This window comes from Myotis yumanensis, unplaced genomic scaffold, assembly GCF_028538775.1.
Source record: "Myotis yumanensis isolate MYYU_CA2020_CCGP unplaced genomic scaffold, mMyoYum1.0.hap1 SCAF_1, whole genome shotgun sequence".
Lineage (NCBI taxonomy): Eukaryota > Metazoa > Chordata > Mammalia > Chiroptera > Vespertilionidae > Myotis > Myotis yumanensis.
The window spans coordinates 225,586,344-225,603,705 of record NW_027223752.1 but is presented as its reverse complement, the minus strand read 5'-3'; the positions used below and the strand labels follow the sequence as shown (position 1 = coordinate 225,603,705).

The window sequence follows — 17,362 nt, the reverse complement described above, 5'->3', positions numbered from 1 at the left end:
CCATCTATTGTGGACAAGAGTTTGAAATGATGAGGAAGTAAAGGCAGATCCAGAATAAAGTGATGAGAAAAGTTAATGTACAGTAACCCATTATCGTCGTTTAGACAGCCTGTGTAACTAGGAAAGATCTTTTGGAAATATTGGAGTTTAGTTTTGAGAAATATATTGGATATAATTATGTAATTCACTGGAGCAGTGGTCAGCAAACTCATTAGTCAACAGAGCCAAATATCAACAGTACTTCTTCAAAATAGACTCGCCCAGGCTGAAAACTGACTTCTGCGCATGGGCCACGAAGTTTCAATCGCACTGTACGCGCACCCGCACGTGGTATTTTGTGGAAGAGCCATATTCAAGGGGCCAAAGAGCTGCATGTGGCTCGCGAGCCGCAGTTTGCCGACCATGGCACTAGAGGCCTGTTGCACGAAGAGATTTGTGCAATAGGCCTTCCCTTCCCCTGGCTGCCGGCACTGGTTTTCTCCGGCACCCGGGACCTAGGCCTTCGCTCCTCCAGCTGGAGTCTTCCATCTTCGCTCCGTCGCTTCGCGCGTACGTATGCAAACTAACCGCCATCTTTGTTGGGTTAATTTGCATACTCTCCTGCTTGGCTGGTGAGCATAGCAGAGGGATGGTCAATTTACATGTTTGTCTATTATTAGGTAAGATTGTATTAGTGAAATAGGTTCTAATTAGGTCATGTGTATTGGACAGGGTGAAAAGCAGTCTTTTCAATAAAGAGAAAGCCAACTTTTTAAAAGAAAATTTAGAATAGTATATATAAAACCAAATATTTTTTATAATGTCTACTAAAATAAGACTACTGCCCCTGACATGCTCATTTGGAGAAACTGATTTCACAATATCTCCTAGTGCAGATGATAATCTAAAGGAAAAGACGTCAGTGCCCCTGACTAAATAGTCAGGTATTGCATGTTATAAAAATTCTTGTGGCCCAGTGGTTGAAAATCTCTGTCCTGGCCTAGCCATTTTGACTCAGTGGATAGAGCATCGGCCTGCAGACCGAAGGGTCCCAGGTTCGACTGGTCAAGGGCACGTACCTCGGTTGCAGGCTCCTCCCTGGTGACCATTCGATGTTTTTCTCTCACATTAATATTTCTCTCTGTCTCTCCCTCTCTCTTCCACTCTCTTTAAAAATCAATGGGCCGAAACCGGTTTGGCTCAGTGGATAGAGCGTCGGAACCTGAAAGGTCCCAGGTTCGATTCCGGTCAAGGGCATGTACCTGGGTTGCGGGCACATCCCCGGTGGGAGATGTGCAGGAGGCGGATGATCGATGTTTCTCTCTCATTGATGTTTCTAACTCTCTATCTCTCTCCCTTCCTCTCTGTAAAAAATCAATAAAATATATTTAAAAAAAATAAATAAAAAAAATAACATTAAAAAAAAATCAATGGAAAAATATTCTTGGGTGAGGATTAAAAAAGAAAGAAAGAAAAAGAAAATCTCTGTCCTGGTGGATTTAACCTTTTTTGTTGTACCTCCCCTTTCATGATTTTTCTACCTTTGTTTTTGAAAATGTATCTGGACTTATTATCATCATCATCATCATCCTTTCTGGGCCTTTTACTTTCTTTTCTTTCTTTTGTTACTTCAACTGCATTTTGTGGTAATTCTTTTTCATTTGTGTTAGCCTCCTTTATCAATTACAAATTTGGAAGTCTCCTCTCCTCCTTCCCAGACTTTTTCCCAGAGACCTTGATTAGGCCTTCTTCCTGATGTTGCCAGAGATGATTATAAGCCCCCAAACCACAATGCAGTAAAACCCCCAAAATCACTACATCTTTTTCTAAGATACTTATCAGGTGAGAGGAAAGCGGAGATGCTGCACATCTTCAAAAAATATAAATTATGTAGACTCTTCTATGAGAAAGCACTTGATGAGTGCAGAATAAAATAGTTATCAAAGACCTAGGAAACGGGGTGCTTTATTAAGGGTAGATTAGAGAGGAAGGATGTGATAATGAAAAGAAATCCTGATTTAGTCAGAAGTTTGATTTCTAGCGCTGCCTTATAGAGAGGCTGTTTAGTCTTGGGAGAAGTCACGTTATCTTTCCAGGTCTCTGTTTCCTTACCTATGAAATAAAATAAAATAAAATGATTGAACCAGAAAGGGGCAGGCAGATAAGTTTCACTTTTAGTGCTAATCCTGATAAATTAATTAGTAGTGACTTTCTGGCAGAGAGCAGTGTGGCTGATGAGTGACGTCTGTTCCCAGGGTCAGGGTCAGGATCAGGCACTGATGGCATTCAGGGCTTGTATTTACCATATCTGAACTAGGTCCTCTCACTTACCTTCCACCTGGACAGTAGATGCCTAGCACACAGCAGGCTCCTCAATCGATCCTGTTACCTGGCTGACCTCTTGTCCCACTGCATCCTCCTCGCACCCTCCCTCCAATTCTTGCTATTTTTTTTTTAATCCTCACTTGAGTTTTTTCCCATTGATTTTTTAGAGAGTGGAAGGGAGGGAGGACGGGGAGAGAGAGAAACATTGATGTGAGACACATGGATTGGTTGCCTCCCACACAAACCCCCACTGTGTCGGGGAATCATGGTCTCTTATTTCTACTTAATATGAGACATTTGTCTGGATTGATAAAAGTAGAGCTCTCTGCTTTTTTTTCTTTTAAGCTGTCTTTTAAAAAATCATCCCGTATAGAAAACTGTGTTTTTAAGTCTAGTTTCATGTTTAGAAATGAAGATATTTTGATAGGAATTTCTGAGGTATGATTGTAAATTAAAAGATGGCAACTGAAATTCTTAAGACTTGATATACAATAAAACATGTAATGGGTTTGGAGTGGCAAGGGGATAATATATATACACAGGGTGAGCAGAAGTAGGTTTACAGTTGTGAGTATGCTGTTCAAACAGTTTATTCTTGTATTATTATTTATTAATTACTAGAGGCCCGGTGCACAACATTTGTGCAGTGTGTGGGGGGGCCCCTTAGCCTGGCCTGCGTCCTCACCCAGTCCAGGAGCCCTTGGGGGTCCTTAGCGCTGCTGTGGAGGCTGGAGAGGCTCCCGCCTCCACCGCTGTGCTCACCAGCTGTGAGCCTGGCTTCTGGCTGAGTGGTGCTCCCCCTCAAGGAGCGCACTGACCACCAGGGAACAGCTCCTGCATTGAGCATCTGCCCCCTGGTGGTCAGTGCGCATCATAGCGACTGGTCCTTCTGCTGTTTGGTTGATTTGCATATTAGCCTTGTATTATAAAGGATTGTATTATTTAACATACAGGCAATTATAAACCTATTTTTGCCCCATGCTTTATATAGTAATTTTAAATGAGGTTACTTGGGATATGGAGAATAGGAGTAAAAGACCTATTGCTGTGATTGAAGTTGGTTGATAGAGCTGAAGAGTTAGTTCACTTGGGATCCTTTCAATTTTCCTGAATTAAACAGAACATAGTCCTTAGGGAGTTATGAACATACAAGTACTCTGTTTTATTTCATCTTTGTTTCCCAGCATGATGTGTGGAGCATAGTAGGTTCAAAATAAATGTTGGTGGACTTGAATGCCTTGGTTTCCCTATAACTAGTTTCAGTCTCACATTACAGAAGAAATTTGTGTAGAGATAAAATTAAAAGTTACGAAGTGCAGAGATTTTGTGCTTTCCCTCATTTCTATACAGTACTTCATCACATTAATCAGTTCCATGGGAGAAATTTTCTATTTGAAAGTGCCTCTCATCATCATTGTGAGTGAAATGTCAGGGATAATGATGGGAAAATGGTGTATCAGCTCTACCACTAGTGATATGCAATTTGCAAAATTGTGTTTGCTTTACAGCGCTTCCATAGGAGGTTTATTTGTGTGGATGAAGCTATGAAATATGGATGTATGTTAGAGGTACATTAATTTATCCTAGCAGCATGCATTTTACATACCATATGTTTATAGTTAATTAGCACAACAAACCCGCATTTAAAAATAATAATAATCTCAATTAGGTTATGCAAAATGAAGCAATCAACCACCTTCCTGACACATATATTCTCCTACTCCTTGGGTAACTATAAAGAAATTGTTCTTTTTTTCCCTTTTCTCCCATCTGTTATCTATTATATTGCCTGGAATATTCCATTTGCTAGAAATCTTTGTAAGATTCTCTTGGGAAGAATTGTTTTTCTTTTGATGTTCAAAATATCTTTGTTGAATTTAATAAGGTGCCATATATTTATTGAGTACAAAGAGGAGTGCAATGAGGAAAATTATGAATTTAAATAATTTAAAAAGAAAACTGAAGTTACTATTTTAAGGTGATTTAGAAGTAAAATCTACTTTTATATCTTAGACTCTAATAGGTAACATATATTCATAGACTTTTAAAATTGGAAAGAAACAGATGTAACGGAGGCTAACTTCCCAGCTTAATAATCCTCTCCACTAAATTCATGACAAGTAGTCATCTATCCTCACTTGAATGCGTTCAGTGAGCAAAGTCCTACAGTCTTACAAGTAAGGCAACTCAATTTATTGAATAGCTCTAATTGTTAGAAAATTTTCTCATATTGAGATAAAATATGCTCCCCATTAACTTCTTACTAGTAGTCCTGCTTCTGTTCTCAGAAGCAATAAGGGATAAGCCTAATTTCTATTCCACATGACACCCCTTCAGTTATAAGGTAGCTATCAGATCTTCCCAGTCTTCTCTTTTCTGAACAAACACCCCCAATATATTAAACTCTAAATCCTATTCATTTCCATTACTTTCATTGGAAATGAGCAGGTTTTACTAATGTCTCTCTTAAAATGTAGTGACTGAATGTGGGGCTTCAGATGTGATCTAACTTATCCTTGCAGTCGAGCTTGGTGCCAGCTTTTGCCCAGTTATGCCGGGCTGTGGACTCATCATACTGACAGCTAACAGAACCCCCAGGGCTGTTTCCATACTGCCCCTTGTTTAGCTGGGCCTCCTCATCCTGTACTTACTCTTCCTCACTGCTGAAGCTTGTTAATCAGTCTTCCTAAATTTGTCCACCTGTAAGTCCCGTAGGCATTGGCAGGGCCACTGAGAAAGCTTAGGACTCTACTTTTAAAGGTTTCTCTTTCCATTGTCATCAGTTCCTTACAGTTTTGTGATTTGCTTATTAGTTAGATTGCAAGCCAGTTTGTAGTAAAATACTTAAGAAAATTTTTATTTATATATATTTTTAATCCTCACTCCAAGATTGATTTTTAGAGAGAGAGAAAGGGGGAGAGAGAGAGAAATATTGATGTGAGACACAGCGATCAGTTGTCTCCCGTATGTGCCCTGACAGGGAATCAAACCCTCAACCTTTTGGTGTATGGGATGATGCTCCAATTAGCTGAACTACCTGGCCAGGGTTGTTGTAAATTTGTAAGTGTATTCTTGTTTAGAATCTAAACAATTCATTACAACTTATTCAAAAGTTGTGATCTACCATATCTGCACTAATAAAAGACAAACATGCAAATTGACCGTACCTTTGCTATGCCTTAGGCCACGCCCACCAGCCAGTCAGAGCTACTACATGCAAATTAACCCAACCAAGATGGCGGCCGGCAGCCACGGAGCTGGAGCAAGCAGGAGGCTTGGTTGCTCCAGTGATGGAGGAAGCCAAGCTTCCCGCCCGCCCTGGCCGGCTCTGAGCCCCACTCAAGGCTACAAAGTTTCAATTATAGAAGGTAAATAAATCCCAGAATAAAAGAAAAAAAAAGAAAAAAAAGGAGAGGCTGGGAGCTTCCGTCGCCAGGGGCCTTGGCCAGCCTGAAAACGGCCCTCAGCCCCTCACCCAGACTGGCCAGGCACCCCATGGGGATCCCCCACCCTAAAGGGGTGTGGCCAGCCTGCAAACAGCCATCAGCCCCTCACCCAGGCTGGCCAAACCTCCATGGGGTGAGGGTCCCCACTGGGGGGGTGGCTTGACCAGCCTGCAAACACCCATTAGCCCCTCACTCAGGCTGGCCAGGCACCCCAGTGGGACCCCCACCCTGATCCGGGACACCCTTCAGGGCAAACCAGCCGGCCTCCACCCATGCACCATGCCTCTATCCTATATAATAAAAGGGTAATATGCAAACTGACCCTAAAAGCAGAAAGACTGGGAATGACTGGTCACTATGACACACACTGACCACCAGGGGGCAGATGCTCTGTGCAGGAGCTGTCCCCTGGTGGTCAGTGCGCTCCCACAGGGGGAGCTCTGCTCAGCCACAAGCCAGGCTGACGGCTGCCAGCACAGTGGTGGTGGCGGGAGCCTCTTCCGCCTCCTCAACAGCACTAAGGATGTCCGACTGCAGCTTAGGTCTGCTCTCTGCTGGTAAGTGGACATCCCCTGAGGGCTGCTGGGCTGCCTGCCAGAGGGATGTCTGACTGCCAGCTTGGGCCCGATCCCCAGGGAGCGGGCCTAAGCCAGCAGGTGGACATCCTCTGAGGGGTCCCAGACTGCAAGAGGGCATAGGCCGGGCTGAGGGACCTCCCCGGGTGCACAGATTTTTGTGCACCGGGCCTCTCGTTTACCTCATAAAAATCTCATGGTATCTTGTGGATGCTCTAAAGCACTGGTTCTCAAACTTTAGTGTGCAGGAGGGCTTCTTAAAAATACAGATTGTGGGTTTTACTAGATCCTAGGTGGGGCAAGAATTTGCATTCCTAACAAGATCTCAGGTAATGTTGCCCATCCAGACACCACCCTGAAAATTACTGATCTACAAAAAGATGGACTAAGTGGCTCGGTGGACCTATAGAAGGTTTAAATCAAACTGAAAATGTGTGTGGATAACAGGTTGGAGGAGGGACAGGATGAAGAAGCTAATAGAAATCATATTTGTTAGTTTCAGTTTACTTTCAAGATAATCAGCTTAAATTGAAAATTTAGTTAGGGATCTTGAGAAGAGCTAAATGTTTGAAGTAGTTATTATGGGGAAAACTGTAGTCAGGAATCTCTCTCTTCATTGCTGTCTGTCTCTATACCATATGCGAGGCCCTGAAATCAGTGTTTTACATACATTATCTCATTTAACCTTCACAATATGGCTTAGGTGAAAATTACACACACTGGCTTAAGGTCACATAACAAGTGAGCTGCAGAGCTGCTGTCTGGCCTCCAGATCTGTGCTCTGTCAAACAGAGAGTGATGGAGGGCCACACTGAGGCCATACTGAGAACTGGTGAGCTGAAAATGGACATGTGAATTTCACACACAAAATGAAAAGCCCCAACCAAGCTGGCACATCTTCAAAGGTGGAATTTTTTTAATGCCAAAAATGAAATTATTTTTAAAAAAATATATTTTAATTGATTTTTTTACAGAGAGGAAGGGAGAGGGATAGAGAGTTAGAAACATTAATGAGAGAGAAACATCGATCAGCTGTCTCCTGCACACTCCCTACTGGGGATGTGCCCGCAACCAAGGTACATGCCCTTGACCAGAATCAAACCTGGGACCCTTGAGTCCGCAGGCTGACGCTCTATCCATTGAGCCAAACCGGTTAGGGCTGAAATTATTTTTTAAAAATTGTTTTTTAATTACAGTTATTCAATGTTATTTTATATTAGAGGCCCAGTGCATGAAATTCCTGCATGGGTAGGGTCCCTAGGCCTGGCTGGCGATCAGGGCCGATCTGTGGGGTGATGGGTGGGGCAATCGGGGCCCCTGCTCACACCCACCTTGGCCTGGTGCTGCCCGCTCACCTGCTCCACCATCTTGCTACAGTCCTGCTCTCGTCCGGGGGCCCATTGGGGCCGGCAGCACCTCCACTGCCACTTGCTGTCAGTGCTGCGACACTGACGCCCGCCATGTTCTGCACTGCCCCCTGGTGGTCAGTGCACATCTAACTCCTGGTTGGTAGAACTCCCGCCTGTGGGGAAAATTTGCATATTAGCCTTTTATTATACAGGTTTAGTCTCAGGTGTACAGCATAATGGTTAGACAATCATGTACTTTACATAGTGCCCTCGCCCCCTCCAATATTTCTCATACCCACCTGGCACTATACATAGTTATTACAGTACTAGAGCCCAGTGCACGAAATTTGTGCACTCACGGGAGGGAGGGAGGGAGGTTCCTTAGCCTGGATTTCAAGAGGGTGCAGGCCAGGCCGAGGGACTCCACTCGTGCACAATTGGGGCCAGGGAGGGAACGCAGGAGGGCTTCAGGGCATGTCCAGCCCATCTCGCTCAGTCTCGATCAGCTGGACCCAAAGCTAACCTACCAGTCGCAGTGTCTGTCCCCTGGTGGTCAGTGCACATCATAGCGACTGGTCAACCGGTTGACTTCCCCCTGGTGTCAGTGCTCATCATAGTGAGTGGTTGAGTGGTCTTAGCATATCATTAGCATATTACACTTTGATTGGTTGAATGGCCGACCGGATGACTGGACACTTAGCATAGTAGGCTTTTATTATACGGGATTATTGACTATACTAGAGGCCTGATGCACAAAATTCATGCAAGAGTAAGCTTTCCTTCCCCCAGCTGCTGGCACCGGCTTCCCTTGCAGCCCTAGCTACGTCTGGAAGGTCGTCCGGAAGGATGTCCAGTCTAATTAGCATATTATGCTTTTATTATTATAGATTCCCTATGCTGTACTTTATGTCCCCATGACTATTTTAAGATTACCAATTTGTACTTCTTACAAAATCTAAATTCTTAATTACATAATAGCCTTTCTTATAAAGTCTATTGTATTGGATAAAGGATCAGAGTTGTTCTCAATGTTAGGCAATGTGAATTTGTCATAGCAAATTTTACTTTTGTTATAATGACATTTCACTGCCATAGAGGCCTTCCTGAAGCTGCTCATTAGTAAGTAAGCTCTTGCTTTTAAGAATTTCTTATTAATAATTTAGTTTAACCTGTATCTTGGCATCAGCTTGTTCATTTATTGGTTAAAGAATCTTAAGGAATATTGACTCATTTGTGTAAATTTTCTTTTTCCATTTTTTTAAACTTTCTAGGTAGATTATGATAATCATGCACTTTATAAACATGGAAAGACAGGTCGGAAACAGTCTCCTGTGCGTATTTTCACCAATATTCCACCCAACAAAATAATTCTTCCTGTGGAAGAAGGGTATAGGTAAGATCATAGTAGGACCTTGAAATTCATGTCACTGAGTATCAGTTCCATATATCTAACATTAAAATGCTTTTAATATTGACTCATGTGGTTCTGTTACTTTTAACTGTGGCCCATAATTTTGTATTCAATTAAATTTGGATTACACCCAGTTTTTGTAATGAATGCCTTGCAAACTTTTATCTACTCTGTGAATCTCAATAAGTATATGCAGCTAATTTCTCCAAGTCTTTCTTTCCTCTGTAGGTTTTGCCCTCTGTGTCAACGATATGTTTCTCTAGAGAATCAACACTGTGAGCACTGTAATTCGTGCACATCCAAGGTATAAGTTTTTTTAGAATACATTTATTCACCTTTATTAGTTTTATTTAATAGTTTCATTACATTTGTTTGTTATTTTGTTAATGTAATTTGTGTTATATCATTTATTAATTATACTTGAATACAGCATTTTATTTCTAATTATAAAATACAACAGGCTTTAAAAAAATACTTAGACAAATAAGAGAGTCCTGGAGCAGAGTAAGCCTGAAACATTGCTGGAGGCAGAAATGACAGAACTGAAGCTGCCTTACCTCAGGCACATCCTGAGAAGGCAGGGTCCTATGGGAAAACAATAATGCTGGGAGAATGAGGCATCAGGAAAAGAGGAAGATCAACTATGAGATGGACTCCGTAAAGCAGCGGTTGCCAACCTTTCGGACCTCACGGACCACCAGTGGTCCACGGACCACCAGTGGTCCACGGATCACCAGTTGGCGACCGCTGCTCCAAAGGTTTCCTTAAAGTTAAAGTAAGCCATAGGCATGAGTCCTTAGGAGATGAGCAGGGCTTTGAGGACAGGACATTGTAGACATCCCTCATTCATGGGGTCGCCAGGAGTGGAGCCAACTCCACAGCATGTCACACAGTTGACTTTGTCATCATAATAATTATTTGAAGTTTATATGGTACTGTATGGCTGCTAAAATTATTACTGTTTAAAATAAGGCACTGAATTTTGTTAAGCATACAGAATTACGTTGTTTCAAATATGGCATTGAAGTATTAGATACCATCACTGTTCTGGTGAAGTTATAATTAATAACATGTCCTGGAGGAAGGACTCCATGGGACAGACTTCCTCTTTACTTTTTAGGAATCACCCTTGAGTTGCTCTGTTATTTTAAACTAGAGGCCCGATGCATGAAATTCGTGCAAGAGTAGGCCTTCCTTCCCCCGACTGCCGGCACCAGCTTCCCTCTGGCACCTGGGACCCGGGCTTCCCTCGCAACACAGGCTTCGTCCAGAAGGTCGTTCGGTCTAATTAACGTATTACGCTTTTATTATTATAGGTAAATCCACTCAGAAAGAACATGTGAAGTTTAGTTTGGCCCATAAGCACATATTATTCTTCAAAGGAAAGAGGATATATATTTATAACTAATAGAAAGTACATTTTTCATAACTTTATAATTTTATTACTGGTTATACTAGTTTTTAATTTTGTTAACATACCTGATGACGTATATTTTCAGTTCTTTTAGAAGTTATCTGTATTCTTCATCTTAAAAAATGATGTCCAGAGCGTAAAAGTGCAAAATGTGGAAAATAAAACTTTATTATAGAGACGCACACATAGTGGTAAACAAAAGCAAGGAAGTGACCATCACAAAAGCCAGACGAGGTGTCACTGCTCTGGGGAAGGAGGAAGCTGGGCTGGCAAGGGACACGTGGGGAAGTGTCCAGGAGGCTGATGGCGTTCTGTTTCCTGACCTGTTGGGTTCATAAGTGGTTACTTTATATTATCATTAAACTGGACATTCGTGTTTTATGCACTTTTCTAGGTATGTTTTATTTCAGTTTTAAAATCACCCAAATAGTGCTGAAACCGGTTTGGCTCAGTGGATAGAGCGTCGGCCTGCGGACTGAAAGGTCCCAGGTTCGATTCCGGTCAAGGGCATGTACCTGGGTTGCGGGCACATCCCCAGTGGGAGATGTGCAGGAGGCAGCTGATCGATGTTTCTCTCCCATCGATGTTTCTAACTGTCTATCTCTCTCCCTTCCTCTCTGTAAAAAAAAATCAATAAAATATATTTTAAAAAAAATAAAATAAAATCACCCAAATAGTAATCTATCATCTCTATCTTTCTAAATTATATAGTTCTCAGATATGAATTTTATTAAGGATTATGCCAGTTCGACACATAAAAATTATGAATCATTAATTCTCTTGAAATTTTCTTTGCGTCCTTCCTTATGCAGATGGGGTTGCTTGATCTGGAGTGGACTTTCAAGATCATTTAGAGAAATCCCCCAGTTGTAGAGTTAAGGAAATTGGGGCACATCAACGAGACATTGAGTAGAGTGGAGATATGCATATGTTAAAATCAAAGTATGTAATTTTGAAGCTTAGGAAAGTGAGAAATAGGAATTAATAATTTACGCAGATTTTAATAAGACATTTTAATTTTTAATTGTGGGACTTGATTTTTAATGACAAATTAAATATAATTTTAAATTTGTTTTTATAGGATGGCAGAAAATGGAACCATTGCTTTCTCTGCAAAAAGTGTGTGAAGCCTTGTAAGTATTTAGACTTAGTGTTTGAAATCCTGTGAAAACAGTTGAGTTTTTCTTCATCTAGATAGGATTTATATGTAACTGCATTTATAAAAGAAAAAATCACTATAGAGACCTGTATTAATTTACTTTTTAATTTTTTATAATTACCAAAGTATACGTTCTCTACTTCATAGAAAGCCATAACTACTAACCTCTTTCCGTGTGCCATTGGATTTGGCTTGTTTTAATAGGGCTTTGTGTCACGCAGCCAGCCCCCGTGTGTCAGTGGCCCTAAGATCACATGGCTCACTAGAGAAGGACTAAATTCGTTGCTATGTCTCAGACAGAAGTTAGCTGATTTACAAGGGATTCCGGCCTCTTAACTTCAGGTTCTTTAGTGAAATTATAACCAGCTATGCAAACCTGTGACAGTAATTGAAGTAAACATTATTCATGCTTCCCTATCATAAAGGTTAATCAAATGAAAAATCACCTTAAATGAACCTCTTCTAAAACTCAATTTTTATTTTACAGCCTGGATCCACTGTAGCATTTGCAATCACTGTGCTCTTCCGGGTCATTCTTGCGAGGGCCCTAGAGACGGCTGCTTCATTTGCGGTGAATTAGATCACAAACGTAGTACTTGTCCTAACATCTCTGCAGCTACAAGAGTTAGCAAGTTAGTTGAATTCTTTTGTTTATTAGAAGAAAAGTTTCATTGTGCGACTTATACAGAGTAATCCACAAAAGTGTGCAATAATTGGAAGATTCAAAAGTGCTAAAGTAATTGTTGTATTGTTTGCATGGATGGGGGAAGGAGGATATGAAGATGAGTCCAAGAGCTTAGAAATTTATAGGTAAGACATGAAAATAACCAGAATATAAGTAGAAAGTGACTAACTTTATATCTCCTGTGGTTAGTGTGAAATTATAATTTGTGGAGCGAGAGTTCAGGCTTTATTGAAGGATCTACTGTTTAAGTCAGGACAGATTGGCTGTAGACACATGGTAGTGGGTAAGGCTGGAGCAGAATCTCAGATGCAGTGAAATGTATGATTCCACAGTGGACACACTGGAAGATGAAGTTATTTCTTTAAAGTAGATGAGACTTCAAAAAAAAAATTTAGACATATTTTATATTTAAATATTTAAAGTTTAATTTTTACCTTTTTTCTGTTAATAATTTCCCTTCTCTCACCAATATTTGGTGTTGGTTATAACGCAGAGCAAAGTCATACCAATGACAATGGTATACTTAGAAAAACCATTGCTATTTCAACTGGGCTAACTTGAATGATTATACTTTTTTTTAAACTAAAGGGGATGATAGGTATTGAGTCCTCTTGTTTTCTTGATATGAAGATCAGATAGCCAAGTTTAACATTACACAAAAATTGAGATCAGGATCAAAGTTTGAGCTATCAGATGACTTGTAATTAGAAAAATATCTATTGCCCTGGCTGTGTAGCTCAGTTTGTTAGAGCAGCATCCCATATACCAAAAGACTGCAGATTCAATTTCCAGTGAGGGCACATACCTAGGTTGCAGGTTCCATCCCCATTCAGGGCACGTGCAGGAGGCAACCGATCAATGTTTCTCTCTCACATCAATGTTTCCCTCTCTCTATTCCTTCCTCTCTCTCTAAAATCAATAAAAATAGCCCAGCTGGTGTTGCTCAATGGTTGCGTGTCTACCTATGAACCAGGAAGTCATGATTCAGTTCCTGGTCAGGGCACATGCCTGGGTTATGGGCTGGATCCCATGTGGGGCTTGCAGGAGGCAGCCAATCAATGATTCTCTCTCATCATTGATGTTTCTAACTCTCCCTCTCCCTTCCTCTCTGAAATCAATAAAAATATATTGTAAAAAATAATAATAAAATCAAATCAATAAAATCATGTCCTTGAGCAAGGATTAAAAAAAGAAAAAAGTTATCAATTAGTAATAGAAGTATCCAGTTCTTTGGTACCTATGATTATACTAGTGGCCTGGTAAACGGATTCATGCACATTGAAAGGAAATTAATTAGAAGAAATATTTTAATATCACTCTTCGCCCTTTCTCTATAATAGAAGTGTCAACCAAATTCATGATCGACAATGTCAGATCGGAACACATGCGTGTGATTGGCACCAGCGAGAGCTTTATATGTATTGCGCATGCATGAGTCAACTTAGCCTTTTAAATATATAGAATAAACTTGCTTAATTAGACCTTTCTGATTTAGCTAAACTTTTTCCAGCCCAGTGAAGCATCCCAACTTCTCTTTCAGGTAATTGTCATCAACAAGCGGTAAATATCAACACAAAGCAGATTATTGTAGATCACACAGGGAGAACAAAGGGTAAAATATTTAACTGCAGCAGTGTTTGACTATATTCTGCGCAGTGAGAAAACCTGTCATTTTCAAGGTCCACCATTTCTTCTTTTCAGTCGGGTCAAGTTTCTAAGCTTTCTAAATCTTGGTTTTCTGGCTAACGAAAAGAAAATAGGATTCTACCGAGTCTCCTATCTACCTACTTCAGGACTTCAGTGAGGATCAAATGAGATGAGGCACGGGAAAAGGCTTCACAGACATTTGGTTAAAGTGTAAAATGTTTGCTCCTGGCTATAAAGCAAGTTGTGTACCTGGGCTGAAGAAACTGCAAGGAGGCTAGTCTCTAGGAAGAGGAAGCCAGGCGTTGCTACGTGAGGTCATTACCTGGCACTCACAGCCACCATTTCCTGGCTGGGCTGGGCTGTGGGCCAAATTTTGTGCCATGGGGTCTCGGCAGCATCGGCTGCGATTTGGTAGGGTGTCACTCTGGGGTGCTGGCAGGGCCTGTGCCCCACTTGGGGGAAGCCGAGTGTTGCTTTGTCGAGGCCAGGTCCATGTTGCCGTTTCTTTGTAAATGGCCAGTGTGCGTCATGGCAGCTCCTGTGTTGAGCGCCTGCCCCCTGGTGGTCAGTGCACATCATAGCGACTGGTTGGATGGTCGGAAGGACACAGCATATTAGCCTTTTTTATATATAGATTAGAGTTTTATTTATTAATTTGTCATTGGAAATTATTTTGTTCCATTACTTTCCAGCCATTTGAATTCTGCCTACTATTTAAACTGCCTTTTTTATCTTTACCAAATTTACTTTAAATAATGATTTCCACTAAGTGGATATGCTTTTCATTGATTCTAGAGAGAGGAAGAGAGAGGGAGAGACAAAAATATCTATTGGTTGGCTCCCGTACGTGCCCCAACTGTGATTAAACTGCAATCTGGGTTTGTGCCCTGACTCCAAATCAAATCCTCGACCTTTCGGTACATGGGACAATGCTCCAACCGAGTCACACTGGCCAGGGCTGTGGTATTTTTTAAATTAGTTAAATAGGTGTACTGAAGAATTTTACAAAATATTTTTTCTTAGGAACCTTACAAAATAGAATACAGCCTAATGAACTATTGGTCTGAGATTGTTGCACTATTTACAGTGTAATTCTGGTTACAAACAGGAGTTAGTAACATGCTCAGCCTTTGATTCTGTGATCTTAGGATCCATGGAAACTGAATTTGCATTTTGGTACTATATTGCAGGCTCTTCATTGGTTCTAAAATAGCCCTGGCTAGTCTATTTGGTAGTAATACATTGTTTCCATTGAGAGAAACCATCTTGTATCTTCTAGTATTGCATTTTATCAAGTTTAATTCAAAGAGAAAATCCCTTAGGATGTAGTACTTTTCTCAGAGAAAACTGCTAACTAAACTCTTGTTAACAGTTATCTTAAGGTATTGCTTTAAAAAATTTTTATAATGAAATTGAAAATGCAAACCTTTTTTTGCAATAGAAAAAATAATTTTAATAGCCTTTTTAGCATAAATGGCATAAAATATCTTTTCATCTTACATATTTTATAGCTGCTCAAATTAATCGGCTTTCCCTTAGTACTAATTTTCCTTTGGTTGTGAATTAGAATGATGCTGGCTCCCTCTTGTGGTTAAAGCTCACTTTATCAGTTATATAAATACCTATAATTTAGAGGACAAATACTAGGTCAATTTAATTTTAAGGAAAATAAGATAATTAATTGATTTATGCTTAATCACTTCATCACTGTTGAAAAAATTTATCTCTGGAAAGTTTTATTTATTCATATTACAAGTGAATGTTTTCTTTCTGTTCTTGTGTACTGTATTCTCTAGTGAAATCTGGTTCTTCTTATAGGAGGATCAGCCAAAGAAAATTTGTTTAAATTTTACATACAGGCATGCATAGCTTCATTGACTTTGCCATTAAGAGGTTATACTTCATTAAATTTGCAAAATCATCACTTATCAGGACATCATCCTACTTTTTAAAAAATGGCTGGAGGGAAAAGAGATTTATATAACATGCACAAAACAGTAAAAAAAAATGATTGTTTTATTTGCTTTATAATCTGGTAGGATACCCCAGTCCATAGTGCAAAATCTATAAATATGGAAAAACTTAGTTGTCAAGCAAAATTCCAAGAATAATAGTCATGGAGCTAGTGATAATAGCTAATATTTATTTAGTGATTACTATATGCTTAGCCTTTTGCACACCTAAATAATTTATAGTAGAGTATGCCGTATTAAGGTAATTAAGAGCACAGGTTCTAGAATCAAGCTCATTCTGCCACTTCCTCACTGGATGATTTCATAGCCTCAATTTCTCCCCCTAAAAAGTTGGGAAAGAAAGGGAAGGGTGATGTCTGCTTTGTCTCATTCTCTCAGCTTCTTTAAGTCAAAGATTATGCCCACTCATTTTTGTATTCCTAACACTTCGCATATATGCTGAATGAACAAAAAGTGAGGCCTGAATTTGGTTCATTGGGGAATTATATATAGTTCATGAAGTTTCTTTCACAGGTTTTGGTCCTGGGAAGATCAAGAATAAGCTTCTCCCTGGGGTTTGTTGTAGTTTAGGAGGATGAATCTAACAGTTGATGTTGCTGCGTAGCCATGGGAAGGTTCCAGTCTGCCAGGGTTGGCAGCCCCAGCTCTTCCGTGGTTCGTGATATGATTAATGGCATGATTCTGCTAGCTTGGAAAAAGAGAACGAACAGAGGCAATCTTTCTCAGCTATAGATTGCCTGTAAGTTAGTTCAGAGAGTACCAGAAACAAAGGACCTGTTTTTTTTCTGGTGTGGTTTAGTGTTTTTAGAGGGTGAGTTCCAACTTGTTCATTTTGAAGCTAGTCTTTGAGAAGACGGAGACCGCAAATGTGGACATCCTGTATGGCACTTGTCAGGACTTTTAGATACTTACCAAGGCAAGGATATTAGCCGTAGGACTTAAAGATGAGCCTCTGTAAGTGTTGTTAGTTTTTTCTGTTGTGCTATTTCATTTTTTCACCTCTGCTAACTGCCAGAATTTATCTGTCCTTTTTCTGAAAAATGTAATTCAGGGGTTTGGAGATTGAAGTGCTGAGTTGAGCAGTACAGATGTAAAAACATATATAAAAATGAAAAAGAAACCCCAGCCAAAAAAACTCCCAACTCATTGGCTTAACTATTTACCTCTGTTGTGTGTTTGTCCTGAATAGATTGTTCTAAATTTGCAGTAACCATCTTTCAAGGAAATTTTTTCAAATAGTTTGCTTGGTCAGGCCTCTGTCTCATTATTATGGTGTAGGATTCTGAGGATTTATGCTTATAATACAGTAAGTTCTTTCCCGTCTGTTTTCTTATTTGGTTAGCTAGTTAATTAAACTTCAATCTAATTATTCACTGTGCTCATTCTACAAAATAATTTA

The 17,362-nt window shown here is 40.2% G+C and overlaps 1 protein-coding gene across 6 annotated transcripts in view; it reads left to right on the top strand.

The window, feature by feature from the left end:
* ZCCHC4 (zinc finger CCHC-type containing 4) overlaps positions 1-17,362 on the top strand; it is a 48,635-nt gene that overhangs the window by 28,786 nt on the left and 2,487 nt on the right. For 2 of the 6 annotated variants that reach the window (XM_070398482.1, XM_070398475.1), the window contains exons 9-12: positions 8,946-9,067; positions 9,314-9,389; positions 11,581-11,632; positions 12,146-12,290. In XM_070398482.1, the coding sequence (XP_070254583.1) occupies positions 8,946-9,067; positions 9,314-9,389; positions 11,581-11,632; positions 12,146-12,290 (395 nt within the window). Of the gene's footprint in view, positions 1-5,487; positions 6,038-8,945; positions 9,068-9,313; positions 9,390-11,580; positions 11,633-12,145; positions 12,291-17,362 lie in introns of those variants that run through there. The other 4 variants (XM_070398489.1, XM_070398496.1, XR_011468892.1 and 1 more) reach the window with 4 other exon arrangements.